This window comes from Diorhabda sublineata, chromosome 5 (genome assembly GCF_026230105.1).
Source record: "Diorhabda sublineata isolate icDioSubl1.1 chromosome 5, icDioSubl1.1, whole genome shotgun sequence".
Taxonomy (NCBI): domain Eukaryota; kingdom Metazoa; phylum Arthropoda; class Insecta; order Coleoptera; family Chrysomelidae; genus Diorhabda; species Diorhabda sublineata.
This window is the reverse complement of record NC_079478.1, coordinates 16818328-16840317: the sequence shown is the minus strand read 5'-3', so window position 1 is coordinate 16840317 and position 21990 is coordinate 16818328. Positions and strand designations below refer to the sequence as shown.

At 32.9% G+C, this 21990-nt stretch overlaps 2 protein-coding genes across 3 annotated transcripts in view; one reads left to right on the top strand and one right to left on the bottom strand.

The window, feature by feature from the left end:
• The window catches only part of LOC130444764 (octopamine receptor beta-2R-like), a 208267-nt gene that overhangs the window by 110483 nt on the left and 75794 nt on the right, over window positions 1–21990 (bottom strand). The window lies entirely within an intron of this gene.
• LOC130444763 (apyrase-like) overlaps window positions 1–21990 on the top strand; it is a 33371-nt gene that overhangs the window by 7090 nt on the left and 4291 nt on the right. Inside the window, exons 2-5 of the mRNA XM_056780047.1 lie at window positions 1924–2143; window positions 6288–6485; window positions 7075–7285; window positions 19921–20118. Of these exons, the coding sequence (XP_056636025.1) occupies window positions 1924–2143; window positions 6288–6485; window positions 7075–7285; window positions 19921–20118 (827 nt within the window). The remainder of the gene's footprint in view (window positions 1–1923; window positions 2144–6287; window positions 6486–7074; window positions 7286–19920; window positions 20119–21990) is intronic.

Here is a 21990-nt window from a genome sequence, read left to right as displayed (position 1 = left end):
TATGAGCCGATCACTACTTGTGCTTTATTCGAGGTAGTATGAAAGCATTGCGTTGCCTTATCTTAATGATATTACACAAGTCCCATTTCATAAAGACAACGCACGTCTGTAAATTACACGTCGAACTATCCAGCTAGATCGATTGTTTTGCCTCGTTTACCAGATTTAAATACTACGATAAACGATAGCAAGATATGATGAAGAGGAGACGAGATGCAAACATCATCACTACAATTTTACAAGGTACGAATTGCTATATACAACTGATGAAGAATGGTTGGAGGAACAAGGGGCTTGAAACCCAAAATGATGAACTGGATAGCAAATACATTGTGCAACCTTTCATAAACTATGCAGCTTTCATATGATGGCCAATAACAAAAGAAAGCATGGGGAAACAACCGTAGATAAGATGCAAAGGGCGGCTTGCTTTGTAATAATAAGCGCGACAAGATCATGTTCCTCAGCAGCACTACAAGTCATTTTAAAATTGCTCCTTTGAAGACCTTCATATAGAGTCAAGCAGTAAGATGGGCAATAAAGGCAAACATCTAAGAATTCTAGAAGAGTTTATATGTGATCACGGACGCCACGTCTCCCAAGCTATGCTTTATTGAAAACTATAAAATCATAATAACAAGTCGACGGCAATAGATGAAAGCAAAGATTTCGGTCTCACTGGCTTCAAAGTATTGCACACTGATGGCTTGAAAATGGACAAGTAGACGCAGAAGTATATGACCCAGGAACCAAGCTCGTTATCTCAATGGGCTTTCATTTTACAGGCATACAGATACGCTATTCCAACATATTCTTTCAGAGAGCAAAGCCGCTGACTCTTATAGAATTGAGTTGCAACTAATATGGAACTGCATCCAATCTTTGAGCTTACTCGAAGGAAACAACAAAGTTACTCTAATGTGGGTACCTGGCCGCACCGGAGTGGACGACAGTTGGTGAAGAAATGCAGGAAAACGACTCCAATCTACTATACGTTTCTTAATTGGTGTAGTCATAAAATATTGGGAAAACGAAAAGAAATTAGAAACATCCAATAAGACCCCATGTCAGAGGCTATCGAAAATATTTCTTTTTTCATTCTACCAACTGGTCTCAAAAGGCACTTCTATTAAGCAAAGATGAGCTGAGGAGATTTACTGGTATGCTCACTGGATATTATCCGGTAAAATACTATCTGAAAAACATCGGAGAAACTTCCGACATCTTCCTTGTTTCTGCAAGGAACCGAAGGAAACCGCCGAACACTTCTTTTGTAAATGCGAGGCTATTTATGGATAAAGACTACGACACTTACATTTTAAAGCCAGAAGAGTAAAGCCCTTTAGTCAACAGACAAGTCCTTGGTACCTGACTGGTAAACAGTCCAGAGTATACGATAGATCAATAGGACCAAGTGTTAGCAGCGTAAATTCCCGGCTTTTATGCCCTAGCTCAGCTAAGCTAATCTAATTGTCCATGTCTAGATGTATACAGTTAGTTCTGCTACTAGTTCATCAAATATTTATATTAAGACTAAACTATCCTCTCTACTACAGGTGTCTATTTAGCTGCAACCAGTCGAAAAGTATTTGTTGAGGAAGTCGTTCACTCAAGTAATTGGCCTTAGTATATCTTCCTACTACAACATCCGTGCAATGCCTCCTTAGTTCAAGCAAAAGAAATAGTAATTAGGGATCTTAATATCATTTGCCTCTTATTTCCAACTAATTTAGGTTTGGAGCAAGTTTGGAATAGTAAAAGATTGAAAGAGACTAAACATTGAAATATCTGTATTTTTTCACTCTTCTTATCAATTTGCTCTGGAACTGATTGAAAACATTTTGAACAATAACGGCAGAGAAAAGAAAATTCTCAAGTTTCACAGGATTATACATTATACTATATGGGCACTTTTTATTTTAGGTTCGATCCAATAAATTTAGGCGGAAATACTTGCAAAACTGGGGAAGAATGTATTGGGGGATTTTCCAGACTTTACAAGGAAATTATGAATTTACTGAATGAAAAACCAAAAGCTCTATTATTGAATGGTGGTGACAATTTTCAAGGAACACTTTGGTATACAATAGGCAAATGGAACGTCACTCAGGAATTTATAAACAAATTACCAATAGATGCTGAAGTATGAACATACATTGTTACTATCATAATTTTCTAATTTTGAGGTTAATGGTGATTACGTTCAGTAACTAATATATCTAATGAATAGAATTTTCATCTATATTGAGAATTATTACTTAGTTTTGTGCATTTCAAGACATTCATCATCATAAGTACGTCATAGTCTTAATGTTGTTTTATAAATAAGGGACTTGTGGCCAGTTTTTTCTTCTTACTTATTGTCAATAGTACATTCCTTATGGCATAACACATTTTTACCAAATTATTTTTTGCAAAATTATTATTCTTTGTTCATATTTCAGTTCATCTATTGTTCAAATTTCAGTTCATTTATTGTTCAATAAAGTTAAACTCATAGTCAATTTTAACATGAAAATTCGACATTTTTAGTTGTTTGCATAAAATATACAATTGATTACTTCGAAATTATACAATTCAGATTCATTTAGAACGTTCAAAACATTCATTTTATTATCAGCTCACGTCACTGAATACTGTTACAATTTAATTTTTAATATCTTGATAATGGAAAAGGCTACCTAGGGGTGGAGCTAGTTGACAGAGAAATAGGGGAACAACGATAATTTAATATTCATTAGATGGTTCATCCTATATTGGTATTCCAAGCATCAAAAATGTTATTACTCTGGATCATTTATGAATATAGTATACTAATACAGGAATAAATATTTTTAGTAACATCAATATTGAATAAATTATATTGAAGTGTATTCAACTTTAAACAGATGGAAATAATTTATAATAAAATTGAAAATCAAATTTTACTACTAAAAATATATAAATATTACACTTTAGTTCATTTTAGTTCGTAGTTCTCATAATCAATTCACTATCAATATATCTATCCTAGTGTTTTTAATCACTTCTACTTCTTGAAAGCTCATTTCTTTAATGCCTGTCGAATTCTTCTTCCACATTCATTCGTGTCAGTCTCCAAACAATACAAGTCTAAAACTATTAGATCTGGGAATCTGAGCGGCTAGTTTATCAATATATTACGACAACTTATCAATCGGTTTAGATAATATTCAGCCATGGTCTCAGCATTGGCACTTAATCAATCTAACTGGTAGATTGATCGTTTATAAATTGAAAAATCGTGAATGGCATCACACAAATTGTTATTTAGAAAATCTAAAAAGTTTTGTGAGTGAATATTTCTTTAAAAAGAAGACCAAAAATGTGTTTGCTTAGATCGCAAACCAGACAATGATTTTTTCGATTACTGGTTTTCATAGTTTATTATCTAATGAGAGGTATTAGCTGCCCAATAGTAATAATTTTGTGAACAATGAATAGTGATTTGTCCACAAGGTAATCTCTCCAGCTGCATTTCGCAAAGGGTCGCTACTAAAGACATGTGAATTCGTCGAATCGTAGTTTCCTTGACTACCTAGCTGCATCTGTAGCTATGGAACAATATGGTTATTGGGCAAGACAATTAAGACAATTATTACATTGATTTATTGAAAAGATCATTCATCAAGCATTGAGGTAGATTTGTTCATATATAGAAGTAAGTAGTTGCCTATTCTATTTGTACAAAATAGGAGTCTGGCTCAGAGACACTTTCGAGCTGACTTATTCTAACCGAAGAGCAGAGCTGTATCTGTTTTAATTAATTATTGTACAAACTCAAAATGGATAAATTTTGTGGCCCCGTGCTAGAGACAAATATAGTGAAAAACGCAGTTTTGTCACTATTTGTTAGCGACTAATACCATCGAAAACAGAAAGTTTCCTCATACTAAGTGGGCGAAAGAAGGTGCCTCTATTACAAGAACGACTAATTTTTGCTGTTCGTTTCTTGATAAATTCAACACATCTCTCCATATATGTGTTCATTGAAAAGTTAAAAGAATATTAAACCGAAACGTATGTAAAAATACAAAGTTTTGATGTACCATTTGCAAAGACATAAATGCTATAAGTATAAATATATAAATGTTGCTTTTGAATAATAAACTAGTCAAAGTGGGGTGCAACCATTTGTTTTTACTTTTGGTTCGAATATCAAATCCCGGAGAGCAATTTACCTGTAGCGATTGAATGGATCCGTAAGTTCCGGCAATAAATTTACTTAATTAGTGAAAACCATATTTTTTTAAAAGCTCTGCTGTTCAAATATTCCCTTTAAATGCATAAACGTCGTTTTGATGTGCGGCCCTCATGAAATGTTTTTAAAAAATTCGATATCAAAGATTTCAATTTTATTGTTTCAATAAACATTCAAATTTATAATGTAATTCCATAAAATGGTATCAGTATTATTAATAAAATAATTTAGAATAAGGCACGTGCCAGTAGGCCTTCTTCTTAAATTACTTCTGGAAACAACTTTGAGAAAGTGGGGCTTGTGATATAAGAAAATCTACGACGATTGTTCCAGAAGTACCTGGCCTGACCTAGAGATGGCGGTAGTTGTTGAAAAATGGCACTATATCAGAAAGTACATAATCTATATGTTTGTTACTTAGTATTTGTTTGGCAGCCATCAATAGTGAACGTTTTCAGTGAATTTATAAACATGGAAAAAATTGGTATACGTTGTGTGATACAATACTTCTATTTGAAAGGCATCAGCTCAACCAATATGAAAGCTGAACTAGATTTTTCCCTGGGTGAGACTGCTTCTTCGTTACCAACAGTAAAATATTGGATAGCAGAGTATAAACAAGGCCTTCGAAACTAGCAACACACAAAGCGGTACTGGATGATTGTCGACTGAGAGTAAGCTAGCTATTAGACATAGTAGGCTTTTCAAAAAGTGAGGTACATCGCAAGTTAACTGAAATTTTAGACGGAATAATTTTCATTGACTATCTTGAAAGAAAAAAACTATCAGCGGCGAGTATTATGCAAATTATTTGTGAAAATCAAAGAAAACGGTCACATTTGGCTAAGAATAAAGTGTTTTTTCCTCAAGACAATGCACCAGCTAACACAACCGTTATTACAATATCATAAATTAATGAATTAAAGTTTGAATTGCTACCTCATGCACTCTGTTCCGAGATTTGAAATAATGGCTCGGTGGTCAAAGACTTTCCAACAATGACTAGGTGATTCCGACAGTTGTTGACTATTTTGAGGAGCTTGACGATTTTTATTATAAAGAGGGTATCGAACTTATTGAACATCGCTGGGAAAAGTATATGGAACTATATTCCAATATTTTGGTGTTTTTTTTTTGTTGGGCCAGATACTTATGAGACAATCCTCGTACAATCAATTGAGACAATGTAAAGTTACAGCAAACTGGCAGACTACAAATTGTTTATCTGCAGTTGCATCATGTTGCATCACGATAATGCAATGTGATAAGGCACTACAAAGTGAACAGTTTAATTTTCACAATAAAAAAATTCTCTTTGTTTGGCTGTATGCGATTTCAGGATATCTTCTAAGCTGAAGAAACATTTGTGCAGTCGACATTCCACGACGGAGGATGATAAATTCGTTGATTTTTTGGGAGCAATCCAAAAGACTGACTCCAATTTGTGAATCCATTGATTACAAAATTGACCTGATATAGGTGATAATTCAAGCAATGATTCTTCTAAAAAGTTTTGTAGTTTCCTTATATCTATGAACACTAGCGGGATCTGCAAATCTTGCATTGAATCATCTTATTTTATAAAATATCTACCTAATAAAATCACAAATGTATGCAAATTATGTTACTGATGTAATACATGAATTATGCGTAGCATTAAATGTAAATCGATTCTTTCAATATTGCTTACAATATATTTTCCTCCACTGGCAATTGATTATAGGAATTATTGAGATCAAAGAATAATTACCATTGCCATCTATTAATAGTAGGTATTCTTCTGTAACTGTCACCTTAGGAAGTTTCAAATGTCCTCATAACTTTGTTATCATTAAATTTTAATTTTGTCAAAATTTGTGAGCATTTTGAATTGTGGCGAAGATGTTTATTATGATCATATCTCTATTTCTTGATAACAAAACGTATATTTATTGCATCGACATTATTTAATAAAATCGATAAATAACTGCAAATTTAATATATGCTTCCAATTTAAATTAGTAGCACTGTATAAAAACTAAATAGCTTCGTGAAATCTGTCGTAATCAATTCATTTTTCATATTTAAGGTCCTCGGAAATCACGAATTTGATGATGGAATCGATGGTATTGTGCCATATATTAAAGCTTTAAAACATCCCATAATTGTTTCAAATATCGACGATAGTTTAGAGCCCAGTATTCAAGGTACTTACAAGAAAAGTGTTGTCATTGAAAGAAATGGCAAAAAAATTGGTATTGTAGGAGTTTTAACTGCAGATTGTGCGGTAAGTGATGATGTATCTACTACTGGATGTTTTGGACTTATTGTAAGCATTTCCAATATTCATCAAGTCGGCTGGTTCCAAAATTTTCTAATATCTGGCATAGGCTAGAAATTTAAAATGATTTCCTCCGAAAGATATTTTTTTGCTACAAGGGTAAATTTTGGCATTCAAGAATGATTCAACTGATAGATGCAGATGATAATAAAGTTGAAAAAGTATATTGTGTACATATAGCTACAGAAATTTGAATAAAAGTTGGTCTTAAAGAAACTATAACTGAAAAATCTGTTATCATGAATACTTATGTACAATTTGATGAATATTGGAAAAAATTCTATGAATGTATGAGAAAATAGTTGATATATACAGTCAATTTGAAAGCACTGTAGAATAAAATTAGAAGAAAAATTATTATAAATAAATGACCTAACGTCAAATGAGTTCGAGAGAGTTATATACTTTCAAAATCATTAAAAACGTTTAAAAGTTCCTTTCGTTCCTCGTAATCAATCTTTAGATTTACGTTGTGCATTATGGTTATGAACTTATCATATTATAGTCATATGATATCGAGATTAATTTATTTTAGAACCTTTCCAGCACTGGAAAACTTGTATTTCATGATGAATCTGCAAGTGTGAATGCTGAAGCTGACCGACTTGTAAAAGAAGAAAACGTCTACACTGTTATAGTTCTATCTCATTCTGGATACGATGTTGACAAAAAAATAGCACAAAATGCATCCGAAAAAATAAGTTTGATTGTTGGAGCACATTCGCATTCCTTCTTGTGGACTGGAGGTACGAAAACTTGCTTTTTATTATAGAGTCTCCAACTATGAATATATTCATTTCCATTAAGAACAAGAATTCGATAGTGATTCATTGATATTATTGAATTGTCGATTGCATTACATCAGATTTTCCTGAACCGCCCCATCTATTGAATCAAAACAATAAATTCCCTAACATATTTGCACCTGTTGTTTGATTCAAAAAACCAAACACATATTTTCAAGCAAATTGCACAAACTTCTATTTTTCGAAATAAATAGTCATGCTCTCACTTGCGTACCCGGTTTGATTGAATGGGATGGAATTTTGACAAAATAACATAGGTATGAGACTACGAGGGTTGCTACTTAAATTTCGAAATAGACTAATATAAACAAATATTTAGAATTGGATATGTTTGTATTGTTTTTCAAAATATTTTCCATTAAGATAAATGAGCTTATGCATGCATTGAACGAATTGTCAAAGCATTTCCTCCATTCCCATTGAGATATCTCCAAAACATATGATTTCAATGCGTCAGCCGATTTTTCAGGTGTAGATCTCGCAATTTATTTTTGATCTGATGGAATAAGACGAAATCATTGGGTGGCAAACAAGGACTGTAGGGCGGATGACCCATCAATTCGATGTTTTGACTGTTCATAAACGTTTTTCTTTGCACTGATGTGTGAGAGCTCGCATTGTCGTGATGGAGAATGATTCGTCTCTTGCGATTGGTTTCCTTGATTTTTTCGAACACGTCTGACAAGCGTTGTTGTATCTATCAGAATCGACTATTATCTGTTGCTCTAATTGAACGGTGGCGATATATCCCTTTCATAGATGTAGAAGCGACGATTGAATTTTTTCAACATTTTTTGCATCAATAACACGAGCTTTGGTTTAAGCTATTGCCAAATTATGCGGTATCCAACACGAACAAATCTTTTTGACAGCCAAATGTTCATGCAATATCGAATTTATACTAGTGGATCTAATGCCCAAGTATGCCTCACATTCACGGTGTGTTACATGACGATCTTTACGGACAGCATCGATCATTGCACGAAAATGTTCGCGATTGAATCCCATAAGTAGATTAATGTTCCAAGTATCTGTAAACAACTCAAGTAATACTCGTATAACAACACGTTCTGAGTTTGTTCACCATTAGAAATGTGAAACTTTATGACGGAAATGTCAGATTTGACATATTTGAACCTAAATTAAGCAAGAGGGGTTATATAGAATGGATGTTGCAATAAGCTGTTTTGGAGAAAAGCTTTATTTAGTTTTATTCTTCACCAAGTAAATTTGTAATGATTCGAAAAATGTATTGTTATGGTATTTCTGATGATTTATAAATCCTACATTTGGATTCATTTTGAATTATATTCCATCCAAATACTGTCGTTCCCTCTCACGCAAAGTATACTAGAAATGAGTTGTTGAAACTGGATATCGCCGACTTATGTAAAACACGGAAGGAGAAATCGTCCCACCGTTTTATAGTGAGAAGACTTAATGTCTTCCTACTTTAATTTTAGCTTTAGAAAGATTAACAAAGACGGTTGTTTAATATTCGAGAGCAGACTTTTACAAAACTTTTAATTAACTCTCATCCGATGTGAAATCGTGGTAAAATTACATTTCCTGGATTAATTAGAGATTTATTGTTAACATATATTGAATTTGGTGAATATTATCTCGTGGAGGCCAGTCTCCTACATTCCTGGAAGTAATCATAATTAAATCATTACACAATTTCTAATTTACCGTCATATTTAAAAAAATAATTCAATCTTGGAGATAGGGGAATAATATTAACAAAAACGTGACAAAAGTCGATCAAAAGTTGTATTCATCTATATATAATTATTCAACAGTATCTCGTGATAATGTTTGTACTAATACTAATAACATTTTTTAAAGAAAAAACCCAATGGGTCCTGATAAAACAGACAGAAAAAGTCCAGTGCTGTATCAAACATTGGAAGGTTCGCATCGGGCATTGTAGAGATAACGGGGGTATATATTGAAGGTAGTAGGTTGACATTCTTATTACTTTTGAGAGAAATGATTTGGAGAAATAATTTGATAAGTATACAAAGACAACTAAAATGGAAAAACCAGGAGCAATTCTATACTTGAAAGTTAGTTGAACATAAGTCAAAATAAAGAACTTTATAGGAAACTCAAAAGCCCTCAGAACTCACTTTTTTTTAAGTAATAACAACGTGGACATCAATTCATTAGCACTGTATTCATTGAGAATAATTTTGAAAAATACGATTTCCTCTAAAAATGGGAATATATTGCGCTCACGTTATTGTGGCTGGAAATTAGAATTCACAATTTGAACTTGATAATGATTTATTTTATATACTAACATAATTACTTCCTTCTTGTTGTCACAAATTTTTATAACAGAATACTTTCTTAAGAAATCATTAGAACTGAGCTTTTAATTCCCATAAATGAAGAACATATCAATTGTTGCTTCAACCCTTTAAAATTTTCTTTTCAGGAAAGTCAAGCTCTTTTTCAGCATGTGACATTGATTGACTTTATATTTATTCTAGTTTTTTTAATTTATTGGTTTCTTTTTTTATCAACTCCTGGACTTCCTATGAGTAAAGATAAGTTGCCATTTCAATCCCTGGCCCAACGAAGAAAACACAAAACTTTTGGGAAAAAATATGTTTATTTTTCAACGTAATCTCCTTTTACCTCCATACATTTTTACCAGCTATGTTCAGTAAGTTCGATAACCTTTTTATGATAAGAATCGTCAAGCTCCTCAAAATATTCAATAACTGCCGATATCACATCTGGGAACAGAAAATAATCTGAGGGGGCTAAATATGGCGTTTAGAGTGCTTGAGGTAGCAATTCAAACTTTGATTTATTAATTTTGGCCATTGCAATAACCGAGGTGTAAGCTGGAGCATTGACTGGATGAAAAAACACTTTCTTCTTAGTCAAATGCGGCCGTTTTTGCTCAAATGTTACAATAAGCTCGTATAATACTCGCCCTTGATAGTTTTTCCTTTGTAAGGAAATGACCTTGCCTGCAGATGGAACGGTCTTTGCCTTCTTTGGAGCCGGTTTTCAGTATTTATTGTATCATATAACGATGACCAATGTTTTCCATGTTCACAAATTCACTGAAAACATTCACTATTGATGGCTTCCAAACAAATACCAACCAACGTGTCGTCTTCAAACTTTAATGCTGTATAGATTGTATTCTAATACAGGGGTATTTTGCAAGCAACTACCGCCATATTTAGGTCAGGATAGGTACTTCTGGGACCATCCTCGTATTGTTAGGGTTGTCAAAGATAGTATAGTTTAAAGTCCAGAGCTATGGAAGATAGAAGCTCGTTGAGTTTATTAGTTATTATTGTAAATTTAGCTTTCGTTTCTGTGGCTCTGTATAATAAAAGTACTTAATTTTCCATAATTATTATTATATTTTTAAAATTAATTTTTCCACTACTTTTTTTATGGCTCGATATAGATTGAAAAAATATTCAGGAATCAGTGAAATTGGACTTATGGCTCCAAGGTACATAATTAAATGATTGAGCCTCAGAGATAGAATGAGAAGTCAGGATATTAGAGAAGAACCAGTAATTCATGCAGAAAGAATGCCAGGAAACAGTTGGGCATAAAATCAGAAACCAAACACTCGGAGATCACTAGATAGATCAAGAGCTCGTTAGGAAGCTAAAAATCTCCAAACAAGAAGAGTCGAAAAAGTATGTCTTAAATTTAATTCACGGTTAACAGTTGGTTAGATAACAGGAAAACCAAACTCTCTGCTGAAACCGTGAAGCTGATTAATATATTCCGTTATCTATATGTTCTTTTTAAGTGGTTATACTTGATGTGAAGAATTTGCCAGCTCTTTTCTATGATTTAAGATGCTTTGTTCAACGATGTTTCAATATATTTCCATCGTTACTGTCAATACAAAATGTCTTTAGCTTGATTTTGTCTGATAATTCCAGAAATCACTGGCAATCATTAATGGGTTGTTGCTTCCACTCTACTAGTAATACATGCGACCATCAATAAAGCTTTATTATACCTTCGTTTATTCTAACTTTTGTCATGTTTTCATGTATATCTGCCTATTTTGGGATCTAGTGTTCATACAACTTAGTTTGTGGACAATATTGCGTACACTGATCAATCAACGATGTTTTTCCTTTCAAAAAGTGTAATCAACTTAAAATCAGCTTATCTTTTTTATACACGTGGGCAATTGAAATCAGCTGACGGGTTGCTTCATTCGGTTTTGCACTCTAAAATTTCTATGAAGGGTACTAAGTAAACGACTAAGAGGGCGAGAGTATAGTCGTCTGAGGGTATTTATCTATATATACATATTGATTTGATTACTGAATATTTTTTCTATTTGATTCATCAATTTTTAATTTTCATATTACCATTACATCACCTTGTTATTATTTTTGTTTGTTTGTTTGCTATTAGACAGATAAGTATTCAAATGTTCAATTTATCCAAGTCAAGAATAGGCAGTTGAACAATATTTGAAAAATTTCTCGATCTTGCAAAAAGTACTGAAAGAACAGAGAGAATGTAGATACTCATATGACAAAAAATAAAAATATTACTAATTTTTGAGGAAGATGACAAAATTGTGGTGTTGACGTACTTTAATGATACATCCAATCTCTCAGTACTCTAAATATTTTGATAAAGACCGATGTAGGTCGAAACGTCAAGATTTTATCTGTTTTCAAACGAAATTTCAATTGAGAGAGATCTAAAATTAAGACAAATCATTGCCGTTCTAAATATAAACCTTTAATGGCAAATAAAAATATTAAAATTTGTAGCTTTGCAAGTTATCTGAGTATTTGAAGCAAATATCCAAAGGTAGTATTAATATTTGATGTATTGGGTGGCAGAAACTCGGAAATATGCTAGTCACACAAGAAGAAAATAGAAAATTAGTCTTTGATGTAACGAACCAATCTGACGGGTATGAAACTTATAAAAGATTATATTTTTTGCAGCCACAGGGCTGCTCAGACAGAAAACCTATTTTTACCCAACAAAGAAGACATTTGACATTTTTGGAAAATAATATTATTTCTTTATTTATTTTCTCTACAACAATCGAAGAATTTCAAAAATAAACATAATTGATCAGAAGATATAAAGAACAGAATATTACATACTTTTAAATTGTATGGTTCATTGTAAAATTTCTTGATTAATAATGAGTCTTTTTATGAAAATGTTTAATGTTACCCGAATGCATTGAACAAATGACGTTTAATTGTTGAATAAAACTAAACATTTCATCAGATTATTTGCCAAAGCATTTTCGGCTTGTCTATAGTAATATTACAATCCAGTAATTTCTCTACAGTTGAATTATTATTTATAATCTGTTGGTCGATTTCTAATAATTTAGCTAGGGTATTAATCTGATCCCTTGGTGTTTCCAGTTGATTTCCTCTCTAATGGAATCAGAGCATTATTTAATATAAAACAAATAGAAGTAAATTGAATCTAGTCTTTTCGATTGGAGAAAAAGAAGGGTAAATTCATCACAATAATAAAAACAGATGTTCGTTTGAAAACATCACAATATCAATCCATTTATTTATTTTACTTAAGGAGCATAAAAATATAAAAACGAAACAATTTACCCGATAAAAAATCATTATACGAGGTATATCCATAGTATAACTTTCGTTTGTTTTTAAATCAGTGTCAGTTACCCTGACTCAAGCAGAAGAAAGGTACGACATTTTCAAATCGATGTTGCCGTATGTTCTCAGTGATGTTAAGCTTAATTGAAAATGCCACTGCTGGTGAAATCCGATTTGTGATTCATTTTCTAAATGTTGAAAGTAAAAATAATTGAAATTTATCGACAAATATGAGAGATTTAGGAGCAAAATTCTATGAGTGAGCAGATGGACAGTTTGTTCAATGAAGGACGTGATCAAGTGCACTATGAACGACGTGTATGCCCGTTTTGGTTACTGATGAAGTGGTTCACGCAATTAAAGGCTAAACAAATCTTGAAATTTTGAAAACTGATGTGCATCGTTTTGTGGGACAGAAAAACATTTTGCTAATTGATTTCATACCACGAGGACAAGCAATCAATACACATGTCTACTGCGAGACCATTAAGAAATTCTGCAATGGAATGCAGGACAAGTACCAAGGAACACTATCAAAAGTCATTGTCTTTTTTTCACGAAAATGCTCAACCTCACATAGCGAATGTGAATAAAAAGCTTCTACTCCAATTTGGCTCGGATGTATTTGATTATCATCCATATACTTCAGAACCCTCTAATAGTGATTTTCAACTCTTCTTGCACCTGAAATCTTTACTTCATGATCAACACTTCAACGATGATGACGAACTGAAAGAACATGTTAGCACATGGTTGAAAATATAGGCAACCTTCTAAGAAGAATGCATACAAAAACTTTAGCCATGTTATGACAAATGTCTACAAAATTTCAGAAGCTTTGTAGATTTTAGATACTATAGAGACTATAGAGTCTCACTTAGAAATGATAGTAAAGAGGAATTCGGATTTTAACAAATATTTTTATTGTAAGGTAGAATTTGCTGTGCAAAATACATCTGTATCATTGGGTTTTTGAACCTGTAAATTCCACCCACCTAATCGCAGAAAAAAATATTTAGGATTTTCCTCCCTTTTAACAGAAGTCAGTTGTACTAATCTTTACATTGAATTTATAGTTATTGAACATATTTTTCCAAAGTAAAGTAAAGAACTAAAATTTTAGTAGCCAAAGTCGCGACATTGCAGTTGGCGTGTAACCGAAGGTTTAATAATTCTATTATCTAATAAAAGAATTTACTTAATATTGAATCCATCAATTTATAATCTTAAAGAAAAAAGATTAAAATAAGTAATGACGCTAAAAAAATTCATCAAAAATTTATGAAAAATATAGTTTAATGGGAATTATGAAAACCTTAAAAATAATATAGAGCAAATAGGTTTCCGTTGGAAAAAGCCATAATTATAACAAAATAAAACATTTGCGTTGAGTTTTTTAGGTTAATGAGGTGAAAAATTGCGAAAAGACGGTACATTATTTATATCGAAGAAACGATTCTTTGAATGGAGTATTACGTTAAATTATTTTCAATCCGACGGAATTGATGTGAATAGCAATGAAGTTACGTGCAGTTAAAAACAAAATAAAACCCGTGAATGCATTATTCAACAATTTTCTAGAGAGCACTGGAAATTGCTTTGTGAGAAAACAGTGAGAGGGAATCAAGGAAATAAAATCTATGATAAATAGAGTGGTTGATGAAGTGATTATAAACATCAATAATGACAGTGATGACTTGACACTGCCACCAGATGTCTGCAGTACTAACTTGATAAAATTTATATAAGTGACATCCATCATTAAGAAAGATACTTGTACTATCGTTACTATAAACAAATTTATATTCCCAAAACATAAGATGTGAAATACTTCGGAATCTATCTAGACCAGGGGTGCTCAAACGGTCGATCGCGATCGACCAGTCGATGGCGAGTGCTTTTTGAGTAGATCTCGAGAAGAAAAAAATTTTTAATAAGTAGGTAGGTAACTAAACTACAAAAAAGTATCACGTAATAAAATAACACTGCTTGCGGCAAAAGACGGCTTTATCAGAGGAACGCGCGGCACTTGTCAAAGAAAAGCCGCGTTGTTTCTAGACTAGACTGTACTGTCTAGTTTCGGGCGACGCGTTTGACGGGAACATTCGAGACTTTCTTTCACGTCGATATAAATGTTGCGCTTGCATGAATTGGAGTCATTCTGAATTGTAACTTGATAGCGATACTACGTCGATACAAAGTTTATTATTAAATAGTGGAAAATGAGTGCAGTGAAGAAATCTAAAACGTATCATTTTAATAAGGATTGGGAGGAAGAATTTTTCTTTTGTATGGTGAAGGATAAGTGCATTTGTGTTATTTGTCGTGCGTCAGTTGCAATACCTAAGCGTGGTAACTTAGAGAGGCATCATAAAACGGTTCATAAAAAATATCAAAAGGATTTTCCGCCACAGAGTAAATTAAGAAAACGAAAAATAAGTGAGTTTATATTTTGTTTGAAAAAAGAACAAACCATGTTCACAAGACCAGCCAAACAATCAAAAGCTGCTACGATCGCGTCATTTAAAATATCTCATATATTGGCGAAACACAAGAAACCATTCGAAGATGGATCGGTGGTGAAGGAAGCATTTATTGAAGCGGGTGAGACTTTATTTGGAGATTTTAAAAATAAAACAGAAATCATGTCTGCTATTAGAGAACTTCAGTTATCTCGTCCGACTGTCACAAGGCGTATTGAAGTCATGAGTCAGGACATCGCAGATAAACTAAAACATGATATCATGGAATGTACATACTTTTCTTTACAGTTCGACGAATCCACCGATATGAGAGACACTGCCCAGCTGTGTATTTTTATTCGGATGGTATTCAATTACATGTCGACTAAGGAAGAATTTTTGACAATCATTCCTCTGAAGGGGAAGACCCGTGGCGAAGATATATATGAAGTTTTCTTTAATTTTGTAAAAAACTACGAGCTACCAATATATAAATTAGTGTGTGCATTACAACCGATGGAGCACCAGCAATGACTGGAAACAAAAACGGTTTTGTGGCATTGTGTCGAGCTAATGAAGAATTACCTTCATTTTTTACATTCCATTGCATTATCAATTATCAACAAGTTTTGTGTTCCAAAGTTTTAAACACGGAGGAAATTATGGGCATTGCAACAAAAATTGTGAATTCCATCCGTGCACGTAGCTTGCAACGGCGGCTCTTTCAGTTGCAGTTGGAAGATAGGCAGTCAACTGAACACACTGATTTAGTTCTTCACACAGACGTCAGGTGGTTGAGTCGCGGAAAGTTCCTACAAAGGTTTCAAGAATTATTGCCCGAAATAACAGCTTTTCTAGACGAAAGAGGTGATGACACTCAGATTTTAAAAAACGAAAAATGGCTGACTGATTTGGCATTTTTGACTGACATCACAATGCACTTAAACATCGTTAACTTGGAGCTTCAAGGTAAAGGAAAAACTATTATTGAGATGATTAGCGCAGTAAACGCATTCAAAAGTAAATTGCAACTTATGATAGATCAACTGAAAAGAAAGGATCTGAAACATTTTCCGTCTTTGAAAGCAAGGATTCCTCAGTTTAATTATGATACGTATGAGGCTGAATTATCAAATATTTTGGGACAATTCGAAATGCGTTTTTATGATTGCAGTAAATTGGAAAATATAGCATCATTTATGAGTTATCCTTTTTCATGTAAAAACATTGAGGAATTAGCTACTTAAATAGCAAGTCAGTTTAATATGAACTCATGTTCTGTTGAAAATGAGTTGGTGCAGATTATATCAGATATACATCTCAAAGCTACAGCATTTGATACAAATTTCTGGTGTTTTATATCTGAAGATTAATATCCGAATCTAAGGCAAATCGCCCTTCAACTGACAGCATTGTTTGGGTCAACTTACTTGTGTGAGTCTGCATTTTCTGAAATGAAGATAATTAAATCAAAATATCGCAATCGACTAACTGACGATCATATGTCATCATGCTTGCGATTAGCACTCAGTGGTTACGTACCATCTTATGAAAAGTATGCTGAGGACATGCAGTGCCACGCTTCAACATCCAAAGCCACTCTTTAGTTAGGTTTAACACCATATGTAACTCTTTTGTTTTGTAACAACCAATAAACTCGCAATTTTGAATAACTATGAGTTTTTTCATTGATATTGTAGAGAAGAACCTAACTAAACCTAACCCAAACCTTGACTAAAATAATGTACCTATATTGTGCAGAAAGCTAATATCTATATATGCTACGGTACACCCTACCTACCTAGGTAGGGTGTATCGTGTATGTACGACAACCCTGCATCACATATACTTGCAGCCTCTCAGAGTCGATCGTAAGTAGTCTAAAAATATTGAGGTAGATCGCCAGCAGTTCAAGTTTGAGCACCCCTGATCTAGACCAACGCTTAATTTTGAGTAAGCCCATAAAACAAAAGAGATTACCTCTTGGTCCGACTGAGGGAAAAATCTATTGTCTGATGGGTCGTTTATCTTAATTATCTTTCACAAATAACGTATAAAGATACAACGTTTTCAATTCTAAGTAGTCGCTGGTTAACGCTGGCATATTCCCAAATACTTACTTGACAGATATTTTCAAAACGGGTGAAGAGTACATTCAAATGAATTAGTTTCAGATCTCCTTACCCATCAGCCCAAGAAGAGACAATTTCCTCGAATGAAAGTCCGTCAACGTTCAGTGTCTTTGTAACTTCGTTCCATCTATCGAGAGTTTCAATTGTATTTGGTGTATCAATAATGTTAGGACAGTCCTCTTCATCATTTTGATTCTGCTGCTTAAAACCGCTTTTTTGATGAAGTTCTCAATTGTCTTTTCAGCTACATTGTTCGAAGCCTTTGAAGTCATCCACATGGCGCCGAGGACATTGATTTCTTTTGGGTTATTGTCTTCAATACCACGAAGGAACTGGTGTACAACTTCCTTACTGTAAAAAGCTTCAAAATTCTTTATTATCTCTTGATCCAACGGTTGTAGCTTCGATGTCGTATTTGGAAGTGGAAATTCAATTTTTATGTTTTTGGGCTCTGGGATATCTCCATGTGCTGTGCAATTATCGATAAATATTAGAATTTTGTTTTTTTTTTCATTTCTTTGTCCAGGCAGCTAACCGTTGATCAAAAATTTCAGATTTCATCCAAGATTTTTTGTTTGCAGTATAGTCTAGACATCTAGAGGAAAACTTCAAATCCATTTGGAACATCTTGGGTTTTGTGCTTTGCCAATCATTAAGGGCGTACATTTCACACTATCTATTTGATTTCCTCCTAGCAGTACAGTAACTGTCTTTCCCTCCATGGCAAGAATCTCCTTTAAAGATTAAGATTTTGTCAGGTAAGCACAGTTAATAAAGACCAGTCTCGTCAGTATTGGATATATCCTCTGCTTTATACCCCTTGGTTAGTTCAGTTAGTTTTTCACTCGATTGTTTGCACACCTCATTGTCGACACTTGCACATTCACCAGTTATCTTTTTGAAAACAATTTCATTCCTTTTATTAAAATTTTGAAGCCAGCCATTACTAGCACAGAGGCACTTTCACTTTTACCAAGTTATTGAGCAAATTGAGCTTTTTCTTGTAAGATTGATCCACTTATCGTTAGGTTTTTATCACGGCAATGCTTCAACCACTGCAGAACACCATCTCCGATGTCTTACAATTCAGCTTCATTAATTTTGATGAAGATGCTTTGCTTTCTTATTTTCCATTATTTTAGACACTGTGGTGGCTGGTATACCAAATTCTTTAGCAATGTCACATTTTTTCTTGCCACCGGTGCTTACAGCCACACAGCTTTGCCATCGAACAAAAAAATAAACATTAACACGTTAACTTTTAGACTAAAACATTGACATTGACACAGTACTAGTCTGCGTGCAGTATTGTAATTTCCTGGTATCAAATCTGTGCCCAGTGTCGGTGACAAATCACAAGATGAAAGTTTTTTTTACATACATTTTACTTTATGTTTGTTTATTGAAAAAACGAGTATTGGGGGTTTTTCGGGTCGTTTTTTCGATATATAGAGGTAAAAATAACATTGGAAAGGCAAATTCAAGGGGAATCGAAAAAATTCGATATATCCAGGTTGTAACTTTTTTTATTTTAATAAGATATCCAAAAATTTTACTACGTCTATAGATAGATAAATTCAAATATAACGCCCTTAGTTAGTTACAAGATAGTTACTTTGTCTAAATGGTCGTATGTTTTATGTTCATATAACAATGTTAATATTACTTGAAATGTATAGATAACTTCCGTATCCGTATCAATTAAAGTCTATTTGCGGGGACAAAAGTAAACCAAAACACGTGATCAGAATTGAAAACGCCAAACCCGAGCATGTAATAGTGCCCAAATAATTTGCGGTTTCACTCAACAGATTGATAATATAAATTATAAATAATTATGCACAATTATTATCACAAAAATATACAATGTAAACGTGAAGTTTGGATACAAAGTGAACAATAAATTGAATCCTCATTTTTCACCTCAATAAACACAAATTCATTAAAAATATTTTTAACGTTTTTATCTCGGTTGACACTTCAAGAAGATACTTCCGAAAAATTTGGTGTTTTTCTCGATCTCATGTTTATAAATATTCACAATAATTTGTTTTTCGCTAGCGTTAAAATTAAACTTTTTCCCTTTTTTCTTAGGCGAAGTATAGCTAATATCAACAACTTCATAGACTGTATCCATGTCAATTTAAGAAAATAAGCAACAGACAAAAATAAACTTGCCCCTCCCACGCGGCTTTTCATTTGTGGTATTTTATGGTGCTACTGATTTAGACCAAAACGATGCCGCGTGTCGCCCAAGAAGTTCACGTCATTATCATTGTTTTGGTTTACTATTTCTCTTCGATAAATAGACTTAAGTTCGATTTATTGTTACGTTTACTAAACTTTTACTTTCATTTTTTCGCTTATAGATAATCCACCTGGGCCAGATCCAGTCCAAGGACCATATCCAACTATTATAGAAAGTAAAAATGGACATAATGTTTTGGTAACTCAAGCATCTTGCTATACAAAATTTGTTGGAAATATCACTGTATATTTAGACGAATCTGGAGAAGTTGTTGAATGGTCTGGTGCCCCAATTTATTTAGACAGCTCGTCACCACAAGGTTAAATATTTTTCTTTTATTATTATATAGAACGATATATCAAATCGGAGAAATACTATTCAAATATGTACATAGAATCGATTGACAGTATCTACTCCCTTAAATACATAGTAACAATACTGATATATCGAAAATTGTAAATTGAATTGTTAAGGTCACATTTTGTTCAAAATGTTTAAATTATTGGAAAACCATTGAAAGATAATAAAAACTTCCAAATACCGAAATGGAACATGTACTGGGTGTCCCAATAAAAATGGCTCTGGGCCATATCTCGGGAACCGTTTGTAGTACAGGTTTGAGAAAAAAAATTTATAATAAAAGTGACCTTGAGAAAAACCTGGAAATTATTTACAGAGTTGTAGGTCCACTGCCAGAGGGCGTAATTAAATACTAAAAATAATAAAATGAATAATTTTGCCTAATTAAGATGCATTTGAGCTATGATTATCGTATTCTTCAAGAAATTCAGCTAATATTTGATTTTACAAGTTTTAGTCTATCTCTTCAAAAACATAGTTTGCATATATAGGTTGAGTAGAACTAGACTTACAGGCGTTTTTTCATAATAAAGTTCCCGCTTCCCTCCACCTCTAATTTGAAGAGATAGACTAAAACTTGTAGAATCAAATATAAGCTGAATTTGTAGAAGAATACGATAATTATAGTTTAAATGCATCTTAATTAGACAAAATTTGTAAATTATTCATTTTATAATTTTTGGTATTTGATTACGCCCTCTAGCGGTGGACCTTAGCTGTACCATAAACGGCTCCCGAGATATGGCCGAGAGCCATTCTTATTGGGACACCCGGTACATTTACGAATTTCCACCATTCTTTTTTATTTTTTGCTTTTTCTTTTGCATCATTCCACGTCAGATTTCTTTCTTCAAAGATTTTTACGATTGTTTTGTCCCAGGTAAATTTTGGTTTTCCTCTTTTTCTTTTGTTCTCTGGTCTTGCCTGCTATAGTTGTTTCACTACTCTGGTAATCGTCATTCTGTGTGTGCCCTCACCAGCTCCGTTGCCTCTCTTTTATAAAATCCAATACGGGTTCTACTTTTAACTCAGCTCTTATTGTCTGGTTTATAATACGATCTTTCCTGGTTATCCTTTCCATACGTCTTAGGAATTTCATCTCCGTTGCCGAATTTAATAGATTTTATGAGTATTTTGAATATAAAATTCTGCATGATCTTCATTATCACGAAAGAGCTGACAAATGTCAATTGTAGATGTTAGAAGATTAGAGAAAGAGAAAGTTTTTTAATAAAAACCGGAAACAGAAAATACAAACAAGAAAATATCTATTATATTATTCATTAGTATAGTAGTAACCTTTATGAAAGCTATATTTGAAAATGGTGAAGAGTTCAAAGTTAAATTGAGTACTTATTTAGACATAATTTAAAACTTAAATGAGACATGTTCATTTTGCAGCTCCATAAATACGTACTTAATTTACTACGTTTACTAGTTCATTTAACCCACTCTGTTAGTTTTTCTGATTGAATGGAGTTTGCCAATTTTCAATAAATCTATTAACTTAATTTCATGCAAACTTTTCATCTATTATTGAAAATTAATTATTTAATAAAAAAAAAATGATTTATAGAAAACGCACTGACGGTCCGTGGTTAGGTTGACGTCTTGCAGATAAAAGGAAGTGGGCTCAAGTTTGACAGGAAAATGTGCAAGTAGCTTGATTTTACAAATTAATCTTGAAGATTACCAAATTTCATTCAAACAATTAAAGAATGAAATCTTTGTTCATTGAGAATTATTAATGCTTCTAAATGTTATTGATTTTAAGTCTCTTCTGTTTTAAAATTATTTTTTTTAATAATTTAATAAATAATGCTACGTTTAG